This window comes from Tachysurus vachellii, chromosome 11 (assembly GCF_030014155.1).
Source record: "Tachysurus vachellii isolate PV-2020 chromosome 11, HZAU_Pvac_v1, whole genome shotgun sequence".
Lineage (NCBI taxonomy): Eukaryota > Metazoa > Chordata > Actinopteri > Siluriformes > Bagridae > Tachysurus > Tachysurus vachellii.
The window spans coordinates 9,771,821-9,785,314 of record NC_083470.1 but is presented as its reverse complement, the minus strand read 5'-3'; the positions used below and the strand labels follow the sequence as shown (position 1 = coordinate 9,785,314).

General features: G+C 38.6%; 1 protein-coding gene across 1 annotated transcript; it reads left to right on the top strand.

Moving 5' to 3' along the window:
* The first annotated feature begins 5,053 nt into the window (after positions 1 to 5,053).
* On the top strand, positions 5,054 to 13,494 carry prdm2a (PR domain containing 2, with ZNF domain a). Its single transcript, XM_060881253.1, has 3 exons — positions 5,054 to 5,166; positions 6,509 to 6,608; positions 6,808 to 13,494. The coding sequence occupies exons 2-3, from the start codon at positions 6,590 to 6,592 to the stop codon at positions 11,394 to 11,396; spliced, it is 4,608 nt and encodes a 1,535-aa protein (XP_060737236.1). The 5' UTR covers positions 5,054 to 5,166; positions 6,509 to 6,589; the 3' UTR covers positions 11,397 to 13,494.

Genomic DNA, 13,494 nt, shown 5'->3' with positions numbered 1-13,494 from the left:
GTGTGCCTTCGTACATTAACACTGATCAGAGACTTGTGTGTACGTATATGTGTGTGCATGTATAATGTAGCCTTGTGTGTCATATTCACACTTTGTACTCTAGCTTATATCAAGGCCTGACAATATCCTTTGGCCGACATCAGCACACATTAATCTGATAGTGTTAGAAATGCCCACATCACTGTGGTTAGAACGATTTGTTTAAGTTATATCAGAAGACTTTATATATTAATATTGCACTACCTTCCTCTAACTGTCCAGGCAAAGCTCGTGCATGTGCTTTGGGTTGTGGCTTTGGATGGCGCACTGAAGGGTGGAGTTGTATTTATTTGAATTTTAAAATTCACAGAGGGTGCTGTTGCAAAACTCCACACAGACAGCAACCCAAGCTCAGGATCCAACCAAGAATCCTGGTGTTGTGAAGCATGTTGTCCCTGCATCTCTGTGAGGTGTCTTTCACAAATAAAATGAAAAAATGAATGAATGAAGAGCTTCACAACATCTAGAATCACTGTCTGCTCAGTTTAATTAGATTTTTCCTTCTAATTGTAGTTCAATTTGCATAAAATTGGCATCTGCTAAATAAACAATGTTAAATGTAAATATAGTGAGATGTGATTAAAAATCGGACTAGTGTTTCTGTTATTTGTAAAACATCATAAAGCGCATTAAACGAAATATTGTCTTATTATTTTAGGTATGATACCCTAAACGATGTTATCTACAGTTTACCTATTAAATGTAATATTCCATTAAGGGATATTTTAAATTCTAGCATTTATAAACGTACAAAAAGTCTTTTTCTTAGTGGAGTTGAGGGTTTGATGTCTGCCTCTGCCCTGTGTGTGTGGAGTTTGCATATTTTCCCTGTGCACTGGGAGTTTCCTCCAGAGACTCTGGTTTCCTCCAGTCCAATGACACACATTCAGGGTGTACCTCACTGGCGGTAGTAAATAAAAAGAACCAAAAACAACGATATAATCGATAATGTGAAAAACTGATGTCAATTATATGCAATAACAACTAATATTTTTAGTTTGATAGTTTTTCTTCATTATTTTAGCCATGTAGTGTATATACAAATTAATATATAAATATATTAAGTTCATCAAAATATAAATTTTTCCATCTTTCATTTTTAATAGCTGCTTAAACCATCTTATAGCAATGCATTTCAAAAATGCACCAGACATCTAGATAAGATTATTAGATAAGGTTAAATGGAAACACTACTGCACTTTACACTGAACAGGCTGTGGTTACAGACATGTGCCTGGTTCACCTCATGTTGCATCTCTATAAACTGTGTGCCTGTTTCTTACTCTTCATCGTGTTGATAACCATTATTCAATATATGATGTCTAAAGTAGGTTTTCTGAGATTCTGCTAGTGTTTTCAAAGTACAGTATGGACTTAACTGCCTCTGAGTTGACCCCAGTTGTAGTGTGGTTTTGGACATATGTCTGCTTTTCCTTCTCTATATAATAAAGTGACTCCACACATATGTACTGCCACGTCCCAATTGTTACAACACAACTAAAATTGTATAAAATTATGGTGTCTAGTGCACATATTCTGTGTTTTTCTCTGGTAAAACCACAGTGAAACTGTTGTTTGTTATGCACAGGATGTCAGAACTGGCTTAGGTACACTCAGATACACTTGTAAAAACACAACATGATACAACACAATACACACCATAACAGAAAACCTCCAAATAATGAGCTGTGCTATTGTATTATATTGTGGAAGCATCATGAATGTATCACCAGAGATACATTATTACATGCAGGATTTAAACTTATGTCAGTAGGGGTTTAAGTGGTTAAAGCTTTGGGTTGTTGATCGGAGGATCGGGGACCAAGCCCCAGCACTGCCGGCTGCCACCGTTGGGCCATTGAGCAAGGCCCCCAGCCCTTAATGCTCTGCTCTGACCCTTCACTGTGCTGTGATGTATATGTGACAAAATAAAGGCTTCTTTGGGTGCTACCCTCATGAGAATTAATATCTATAAACATATTGTGTGTATTTAGATATACAGTATATATGTACACACCAGAGCTCAGCTCCGCTTCATATTGACATAAACCAAAAGTAAGGAAATTCTTCTCTCTTGAGCCACACTCTAGAAAATCAATGATAATATTCAGTTCACATAATATACAGACACAAAAAAACACATACCAGATGAATGCAATTCCATTTATTTGTATAGCACTTACATAAATCTAAATGTAGATTCAGATCCATAATGAGCAAGCCAGTGGCAAAGAAATGTCCTCTTTTGGGTGACTGCTCTCTAAATAATTGCTCTTCTGCAACTGCATACTAGAAGGTCAAAAAGTGCTATGAATGTTAATATGGATATTGGAGTATAAACAGGACAGTCTTTATGATTATAACAGTTTAACAGTTGAAGAAGTGTGTATAATTGGTGCTGTCACACACATGCACATGCTTACACAGACAGACGTGGTTCTGCAAACACGTCAGATCAACGGTGCACAATATGTACATTCCACTGAGAGAGAGAGAGAGAGAGAGAGAGAGAGAGAGAGAGAGAGAGAGAGAGAGAGAGAGAGAGATTTATCTAAACATGTTAATTGATTCTTCTTTAGATGTATAGATGTGCTGAATACAATGTTTAAACAACACACACTCACACACAAACATGCATGCATAATTATATTACAGTCACAATTGAATTTAAATCCCATGAGACATTACATGCCAGTATTAAATGCACATTCCACAGTCAGTTTTGTCAGCAATACTCATGCCAGGCAGACCCAACACCAGCTTTATAATCCTTTTCTTCTCTGCGTTGTTCATAAATCAAGCAGTAATAATGATAAATGCTTCTTGACTTGACTTGACTTGACTTGACTTGACTTGACTTGATGTGATGTGATGTGGGCTACAAATCTATAAAATCTACAAACTATAACTTATAACATATTTATCAGTGATAAATCAAAGATAACATAGACTTGAAGTAATGGCAAATATATGTGCATCAGAATAAAGGTGAACAGAAGACAATATTCTAGAAGAAAAGCAAACACTTCACTTATGTCAACAGATCAACACTCAACACATCAATACTGGCTTTACCAAAAAAGCCTCATATAATTACCTCATAAAACATAAGACAAGCAGCAGATGAACATCCAAAATAAATTTTAGGCGTTCTCCCCTATGTAATAAATAACTAAACTGCTGCTGTGCCATCCAGATACTTCCTCAACTATGTGTAGAATGTGTGTAGCAACTACGATAATAACAGGGTTGCATATTTCATATACTATAACAAATTACGTAAATTGCTAAATATTTATTCGATCTAAAAATTTGAAAAAGTAATTCATGATGAAAATTCGACACAGATCCAAGTTTCAGTTTATATATTTAAATTGAGATATTTAAGAAGCTGCAGGATTTGACTGTTTCAACAGGAAGTCTATAAATATGGTTTTGAAGGACCTTACATATACCTAAACATTCTTTATGATCATACAGATAAACAAACAAACAAACAAACAACAGACACCCATCAGCCAATGAGAAATTAAACTTTTATGTGTCCATCGTATAAACGTCTAGTTCAGGCATGAAACTGTACTTTCATGCTGATTGCTTCACTGCAGCCTGTCCACTGTGTCTCCCTATCTACGTAACACTTTATTATCCCAACTAAACTCCTGGCCTTGCCCTTAATGCATGCCAAGAGATTTTCCTCCTCCCATCTTCCTCTACAGCTCCACCTGTTTAGATCTAGGGTTCCTCCTGCCTTATCTTGCAGCAGCAGCTGCATATCTCTCTGTGTAACCTCAGCAGCAGCAGGGTACCAGATCTAAACAGCCAAGACCAAACCTACCTAAATTCCCTTCCCCTCAATAAAAGTTTATTACCTTCACTCTGAGAGTTGTCATGACTGAAATGGTATTGTCATGCATCTTGGCTGATCTAAAAATCATATACAATATCATTCAAGTATCAGTGAATAATCCATTCTTAATGATTTTTGGTACAGGAAAATAATAGTTTTCAGTACTTTGGAAGCTAAAGCTGAAGACTGTGAAGGATTCAGTACATGCTGAAATCCTTCAGAAATGAGCTTTTATGACAAAGACCCATTAAAGAACTGAAAGACTGACCTCCAGTGGTCATTTGTAATAATTACAAAACTAAAAGTGTCAGAATTTATTTAAGTTCCACACCCTAGACAATTACACCAGCCTCAAATGGCAGATCCCTCACTTTAGTCAGATAAGATGGATAACACATACAGGATTTTATAGTAGAAAATTATAGGAATAAATTAACTAATGGCAGTATGGTATTGCAGCATGTATTTATTGCCATCTCACAGCTCCAAGGTAGCTGGTTTGTCTGTGTGAATTTGTACATGTGCATTTTTTTGTCCATCTTCCCAAAAATATGTGAGTAAGTGGACTGTCTACATTAAACTGCCCTTGTTGTGAGTGTGGATATGTGCACAAGGTGCCTTGTGATGCACTGGTGACTTCCAAGCTTTGAGGTACTAAATCAAGTTTGACCTACTGAGGTTGGCAATCCTCTGAGGAGTTGAATTAAGTATGACCTAAATCTAGTCAGTAATTGATGAGCTGAATCGGGGCCCAATCACACACTAGGGACAACTTTCCAGAGATGCCAGTCAACCTAACATGCATGTCTTTGGACCGGGGAGGAAACCGGAGTACCCGGAGGAAACTTTAGTTTTTTATTATTATGGTACCTTATAAAACAGACAGCTTTTTTATATGTATTGGATCCCATAGAGTTGGACCTAGAAAGGGATTTATACTCATAATAAAGTTCAAATTACAATTCCCTTAAATTTCTTAGATGAGCATATATTAGCAGTTTTCCATGAGCAGAAAATGTCATTTTCTCTTCTGCTGTACTAAATAGAGTGTAAAAATGATAGGCAAATGCTTATATAGACTATTTAGTACAGTAGTACGCAGCATGGATATGAATGGATCAGTATGAGAATGAGCGCTTGCGCATGCGCATTTCTCTGCGTGCGCTCTGCTGCAGTGACAAAGTATATCAGCGTTTAGCTTTTAGCCACCGGGCCTCGTACTGCAGCACCGTTCAGGCCAAATCCAGCCCACATGTCACCAGATACCAACAAAGCCGGTAAGAAATGCACAGGTGTGCGATTCCTGACCTATTATAAAGCTTTTAATAAAAAAATAGACCAGTCTCGCCAACCGCCATAAGCTAATATAATAAATAACATGTTTATAGCACACGACGATGACATTTAACTCGTGACCAGCTGACGCTTTTCAGATCATCTTGCGTAATATATTATATAGCCACAATTGAAAACGTTTGCTGTGTTTTCGATGATTTTGCAGGACGTGAAACAGCAGATAATCCTGCCTGTGTGTCTGACCGTGACCTTCCAGACTGCGGTGCAAGAGCCGCGTTTATTTAAAGGAGCTGTGTCTAAAACGCACTTATACATATGTGCGCGCGCGCGTGTATGTATGTATGTATACGTGTGTGTACATATATATATATATATATATATGTGTACACACACACGTATATGTATACGTGTATATATATATATACACACACACACACACACACACAAGCGCGCGCGCACACAAACAACACCGCAACATGTGGACTTTACCTGCAGCGCATGAATAAATCCATCGTCTGTTCTCATGAACGACGCATCTTTCAGCTGTTAACTCGTTTTCGTGTAAGACTGGATCACTTACATTTGTAAGCATTTAATTAATAAGCTAGCCTTCGCATTTTGTGATTGCATTGTCAATGTCATGCCATATAAACAAACCCATAGTCTGATTGGTCAAATTCGTATCCATTCGGATATATTGAAGTGTACAATGCTTGAAGGTGCTGGTGTTTGGCCATACTGTCATACCCTTGTGATAATATGGCGTACCTCACTCTTTGTTTTTGTTTTTTTGCAGAATTATGAGCAGACGTCTTCACACTTTGCTTGTTATAATAGATATAGATTATAAAACGCAGATTAAAAACTCCTTCAACGACAAAGTGCATCTACGCTGTTTAACACCTTCTCCGTTTATCATATTGTGTTACATCTTAATGTCCTCTATTATCATTATTTGAGTTTTGGTTGAGTTTTAAGTGGTGGGAGTCTGTACAGATGTTCATTTCAATGTGGATATAAAACCATACAGCTGGTTTGTACAGAAATGATAGATCAGCACAAAAAAGGATTTAATCTCAAAGTGGTGCAGGAGTATTTTATAAAGATTGGAAGATATAGAAGGGTGTGACTATTAATTGGTCAAATCCCTCGATGGTGGTTTCACACATTAACTAATTGGGATGATCTTGTGTGTAATGACTGTATATAGCTTACTTTGTCTGTCAATGAGAGTCATACACAACTAAATTCTAATACACTGTCTTTTGCAGGAAAGATTTAAATTATGAAATGAGATGTTAATGTAATTATTTTATCTCCCAGGCAACTGGATCTCAATAAATACCGAAAGGAGGTGGAAAAGCCAGTAAAACAGGTGGTTGCCAACAGCAATCACAGGAAGACATGGGTGATTCTGAGAATGGTAAATATTTATATTGATTTCAGCAATAATGGAATACCATATAGCGAACAAAAACATATAAACAATATAAATCAAAATGGTACAATTTAACTGCTGCAAGAAATAAGCCTAAATATGTTCTCAGAATATTTGTTTATTAGACACTATTAATAAACATTTTGGATAGGAGCTGATGTGCATTTTTAATCTGTTGTATTAGTGAAAGCAGAGGAGCTGCTTGTTTCATCAGAAGAGCAGCAACAATATATAATTCTGCACTGCCCCACAGATAGTCATCAGCATTCTCTGACTGGGGAATCTCCCCCTCATCATGACTCATTGAAGGAGAAAGAGAGTGAGGCAGAGGGCGGGACTGATGAAATGATTGAGCAGTCTAAGGAGGACCAAAACATCTTGCCAGCACAGACGACTGATAGGCCAACCATGGAGCCAGTGCCCTTGCAAACCAGTGGCATAACAAATCAAAATATACCCTGTACGACAGAACTTTTGGAAACTTTCAAGTTCAAACAGGACAATAAATCAGATATTCCCTCGTGTGAAGCAGATGCTGACCTGGACCCTGAATATGACCTTAAGATCAGACCTGATGGCCATCACCAGGGTTCATGCATGTTCTTCTGTCAACACTGTCAAAGACGGTTTAACACCAAGCAAAGCCTTGAACGGCACATGCATGCCTTGTCATCCTGCAACACACAGATATTTAAATGCCGCTACTGCCGAAAGTGCTTCAGTACACAGTTCCTTCGACGACGGCATGAGAAAAGACATAACACTCATAGAAGGACAGGCGGGCTCATAATTAGCCCTGCTCCACAGGTTGTTGGAGAGACTCAGGGAATGGTCTCTTCACAAGAGGAAGATCAGCTTGCCCTAATTTCCCAGCCAGTCAGCAACTCTCCTGTGCCTGATTTGGAGGGAAGGGGTAACTCAGATGAATTTGGAAAGACTAAGTGCTCTTTTGCCTGCAAGTACTGCAAGAAAGCATTTGGAACTCAGACCAGCTTGCGAAGACATGAGCGCAGGATACACGAGCGTCGTCTGTTACCCAGAGGTGTCCGTCAGAAAGTTGCAAACATAAATGGGGTACAGGTTCAGCGTTCCATTGGTGCCCCAGAAACCTCTTCCAATACACATCACAGTGATGAGGTCAGGCAAGAAGAGGAGTATATGGTTGACATTTCCAGCAACATCTCTGAGAACCTCAGCTTCTACATTGATGGGAAAATAATCTCCACCAGTGCTGTCAGTAATTGCGAAGTGATGGAGCTGAATTCTGCTGCTGCTGTGATTGGTCTGGATGCCTTTATTGTCAACCCATCTCAAATTACACAGACCCTGAAAATAGAGTCTAATGATGGAAACATGACCTCTGACCTCAGTGGTCAGTCCTCTGGCAGACGGAGGACATCTACCCCACCTTTACTGCCACAAATCAAAACTGAACTGGAGTCTGAATCAATCTTAACAACACCTTCCTCTGCCTCAGAAGGTACATTGATTAGCTCTGTTTTCCCCCAGACTTTAGAGACAATTGTTTTACAAAAAGAAAAAACTATCTATCTGTCCCCCAAGCTAAAGCAGCTCCTACAGAACCAGGATGGCAGTAAATCATCATTTTCTCAGATCAGTGAAGGACAAAAACTTTGCCCACCTTTATCATTAACACTTTTACCAGCAGCAAGTAGCAGGTTTAAGAGAAGGACAACATCTCCTCCTAATGCTACACAGCAGAGCAGTGCATCAATGCCGAAATGTACCATTGTACAGGAAACTGATTCTTCTGCACCTAAAGTGCAAAAGTTAGACAGTCACTGCGCATCTGCTGTGATGAGCTTATCTAAAAAAGAAGAAATGGAAACTGTCAATTCAGCTACATACAGTACTGAAACCATTCAGGAAGTTTTGCCATTGGACTGCTCTGCATCAGGAACTGGTGGCAGATCATGCAATCAGCAGCCTCTAGATCTTTCTAGTGCTGTGGGAAAGCGAGACAGTGAGGTCTTAGCTGATTGTGTTCTGGATCTGAGCATGAGCAGAAAGGGTATAGAGTCTGACCCAAATGGATGTTTAGCCTTCCAGACATCAGTTAGAAAGACCAAACCCAACTCAAGCATGTTGGAGAAAGTACTGCTAAGCCAGTATGATGTATTGGATGTTCCGACACAAGCAGCTGAAGTTCATTTACCAACAGTGGCTGTGTCTGAGCCAGTTCCTGCTAACCCTGAAATTGGTAGCATTGAGCTGCCTCCACCCTCTCCTCCTGCACTGAATGCAACCCCATCTCTGCCAAATGATGCAGCATTGCACACTGCCTCTGTAGCCCAACCCCTTTCAGCTTCTTCTGAGTCCACAGAGATATTCCTACCAGCTGCGCAAACATCCTTAACCAATCAAGATCTTCACCCTATCTGCTCCACTGCTCAGTCCTGCAGTCCTGTAGCACTCAACACTCCTGTGGAGCTTTCTGTTGGAAATCCTTTGGCAGCTTTTAATGTGTCTCTTCCCAATTGGCTGAATTCTGCCCCTGGAAGTGTGACCCATGCACTCATCCCCACAACCCCAACTCTAAGTTTACAAGGTCCTCAGTTTCTTACCGATGCCCAACTAGCACAAAGGACCTTGGTGATTGATTCTGTCTTGTCACCTGAAGCACATCTAATTTCTCCTGTGTTGGTAAACCAGTCAAACATCAGTTCCCTGAGCTTTTCTCCAAATGTGGTTGTTATTGAGTACACTGTTGCACTGGAGTCCTCTAATGCCACCCCTGTACCCCAAACTAATGCTGTTCACTCTCTTTTTGATAAAACACCACCAGATCACACAGAGGCACAAGAGCTCCAGCCTTCATCTCAACTACAGACTGCCAACATCGAACCATCAGTTCCAGAACTGCCAGAGGCTGGCACTGTTGAGGCTCAAGATCACGGATTGGACTCATCCTCTACTGGAGAATCATTAGAGCATTCAGTAGGTGCAGTAATGTCATCAACTGTTCCCAGTGTTTCAGAAAAAGCAGAGACAACAGTGGAGGCCACAGAAAATTCATCCTTCACGGATAATCTCAAAGTGGAAACCTCAGACATTTCCATACAACCCAAACCTATGAGTGAGGAGCAATCATCCTTGTCTCCTCTATGCAAGCGTTTTATGTGTAATGCCTGTAATGAGCTCTTCCAGTCCATGAAGGGTCTGGCTCAGCATATTGGTGAACACTCAGACACGTGGCCATATAAGTGTGAATTTTGTGTGCAGCTGTTTGAGAGTGATACTGGTTTATTTCAGCACCGATCCAGTTATCATGGCATTGGTAAAATCTATGTCTGCAGAATATGCTCCAAAGAATTTGCCTTTCTTTGCAACCTAGAGCAACATCATCAAGATCTTCATCCTGGTCAGGAATGCTCACACACCGAAGTAGAAAATGGTAAGTTAAGACCTGAAAACCATAACAGTCCATTAAGAGCTGGTACTGTTACCACAGAGTGTCCCACAAAAGACAAATATGGCAAGTCTTGCCAAACAGCTCCAAAACAAGAAGTGGACAATAACTGTGAAAACACTACTGAGGAGTTATACACAACTATTAAGATTATGGCATCTGAAGGTGTCAAACCCAAAGTTACAGATGTGCGGCTTGGCATTAACCAGCATTACCCTAGTTTTAAGCCACCTCCGTTTCCATATCACAACCAAACACCAGTCAGCCCAACCACCACCACAGCCACTAACTTCACCACTCATAATATCCCTCAGACATTCAGTACTACAGTTCACTGCACCAAGTGTGGCAGAGGCTTTGACAACATGCCTGAACTGCACAAGCACATATTAGCCTGTGCTAATGCTAGTGACAAAAAACGCTACACTCCAAAAAAGAACCCTATTCCACTAAAGCAGTTTGCAAAAGTGCAAAATGGAGTGCTGTTGCCTGCTAGAGGAGTCAACCTTAGACAAAATGTCTCTCAAAAACTTGGACACCCAAAAAAGCTCCATTGCCATGAGTCAGAAGCTAAGACAAAGCTGAGCACTCAGAGTAAGAGGAAATCCATGTGGGTACAGAGAGGCAGGCCAGTAGGACGAAAGAGTTCAGATGAGATGGAGGTTTATGTTTGTCCTCACTGTAGCAGAGAGTTCACTTACCATGCCAGCTTAAAGAAACATATGGCTTTCAGCTGCCCGATGAAACCTATTTGCAGGAAACCTCCAAAAAGGAAAAGTAGCATTGCGCCAACACAAGAAAACCACGGACGTATCCGTACACGTGTATCAGATGTAATAATAAAACCACAAAGGTTAAATCAAGGACAGAAATCCTTGGCAAAAACACATACCAATGGATCTGGTTCAGCCAGCAATGTAAATCTACCAGTCAAGGCTCAAATTGGTAAAGGGAAAATTACTGTGCGTAATTTTAGGCCTAAAACATCTGATATACTTTCAAGCTCAGCAGTTCACATTAGTAAAAAAAGTAGACTCATTCTAATGGAAGCAATTCAGTCACCATTGGCAACTAAGTCTTTAGTAACTCTAGGGAAATCACAGCACCAGTGCAATGAGGTAAATGGTATAGAGAGGAAAATAAAGCAGTTGAAGCCCAGCACAGAGGAACAGTTCTCTCTGCGAGTGAGAGGTCCCATTACTCGCAGTGTACAGCAGTCTACATCTAATGTTGTATCTAATACTAACAAAAATGCTAACCCGGTTAATCCAGCCAAATTCTCAGTCCAGACAGATGATCAGGATGTCTCTACACATCAAGCAGTTGCAGAATCAAAGAAATAAATTCAAAATAAAAAAAAGACCAAATGACCAATCAATTAATAATGAAACTTATCTTGACCTATGGCAAGGTTATCTGTAAATATTATCCACTGAAGGTTATACGTTTATAATATAAAATTTGAACACCCTGAATGAGAATGATTGTGAACTAGATTTCTTAACTGTGTTCAAAACTGCAGTGTCCTTTTAACATGGGCACTAGTTTATAGTGAAATAACACTACTTCTAATAACTTCTGTGGCATACATATATACATAAATATCACCTCAAATGGTTTAAACCTGTTTTCATATTCTTAGTCCTAAAATACCCAGCGGTTTTCCTGTCTTATTAGCATGCACATATGGCGAGAGGAGGACAGAAACAAAAAAAAAATACAAGAAGAAACTGGGCTACAATTAGGACACACTTTTGTATATTGACAAGCTCTTGATATATCAATACATCCTAGCAAATTGTCTATATAGTTTACTAATATTATAATGAAATTTACATAACTACTTGCATAGTACTTATGCCAAATAGGTAGTTAATAGAATTTAATTCATTATCAAACTTATGCCACTAAGGCAGGTTGAAAATGTGTGTGCACTAATAACGAGGGCCTCCGATGTTTCATTTAGAACATTACATTACAGAACATTATACATTGTAGATATGTAATGTTCATCTGTCCTTTACAATGTCTATTAATCCTAATATCCCTTATCTAAATGCACTTATTTTGTATTTTGTACAGTTTATCCATATCAGCTTTCAATGTGTTTCCATATCTAAACCAATAATATGATCAGTGCAGCAGCTACAGTCTGGGCTATTACTCATTCTCATTATTCATGTACTAAATTAACTAAAACTCATTTTTTTTTAGTTTCTATACGCACTTTATCATAATCGTTTGTGTAAAACTGCAATAATTGGCTATTGGAAGACCATAGTGAATTACTGAAAAATTAATGTCAGTTCAAACAAGAATACATATACACCTCATTTTGCAGAGTATATTAATTTTATTTATTAATGCACCATATATATGATATTTATTTTCATACATGTTAATATGATGACAGGTAGATTTGATTTGCTGCCCATTTAAAGGCACACTACCTTATGGGCTAGCTTGCATGGTATAGTATTAATCAAAATAAAACAGTAAGTAAAACTGGGTCAGCATGTCACTTTCACAATGTGTTTTATCCCTGTAAATGGGCCAACACCTGAGAAAGGAAACATGCAGTCTTTTCTGTTACTACTAAGCACATATGATGAGCCCTGTGTAGCATTTGTTGTGTTAATTATATTGGTGTCCTTGTATGTGTATGTTTTAAAAAAACAATTGTTCTGTGATTTGCACAATCCATGTTTATAAACATATAATGTATTGATTTTTTTGGGAAAAGTACCATCAATACCATTTGGGGAAAACCTATAGAAAGCCTTAAAGGTTTCTGGTGAGAATGTAGCTTTGCTGAGGCAAGCTGCTTTAATGATAAATTATATATTGCTCTGGCACTGATGGATTGGTGTTAGATTAGGACTTGTCAAATATCTTCTTTTTTGTTGTTGTTAAATTATAATAGAGAAAATAAACGGGAATAAGGGTTTATGGGTAGAAGTTTACATTATAGCCCATTACATAAAAATGGCCTGTTGATTAGCTGACAAAATGAGTTACCTTTTGTATATAATCAAAAGTTAGTAAAAAGTACATAAGCATGGCCGTATAGTCTCAAACTTAAACAGTAGTATTAATCAGATTCTGGTCTGAGACAATCCTTAAATTGCAATTAAAATAACCTGATTCATTGCACAAATACTAGGTTTTAATTTAAAACTCATTTTTGCACCTTGTAAATCAGCACCTACCATGAAGCTGAAATATCTGCTCTCGTACTACAAAACTACAATCACGACATGTACTTAACCTGATGGAGAAGCTGTGAATAAAGGGATCTGGAAATCCTAATTTACTTGTGATATGTCTGTGGAAAACTGATGTTAACATCCAAAGCATGTCTGTTTGAGCCACAGTGCTTTTAAAATGCTGTTATGTATATTGAAATAAACTGCTGTGTGATAAATGCACAGGGAGACCAGA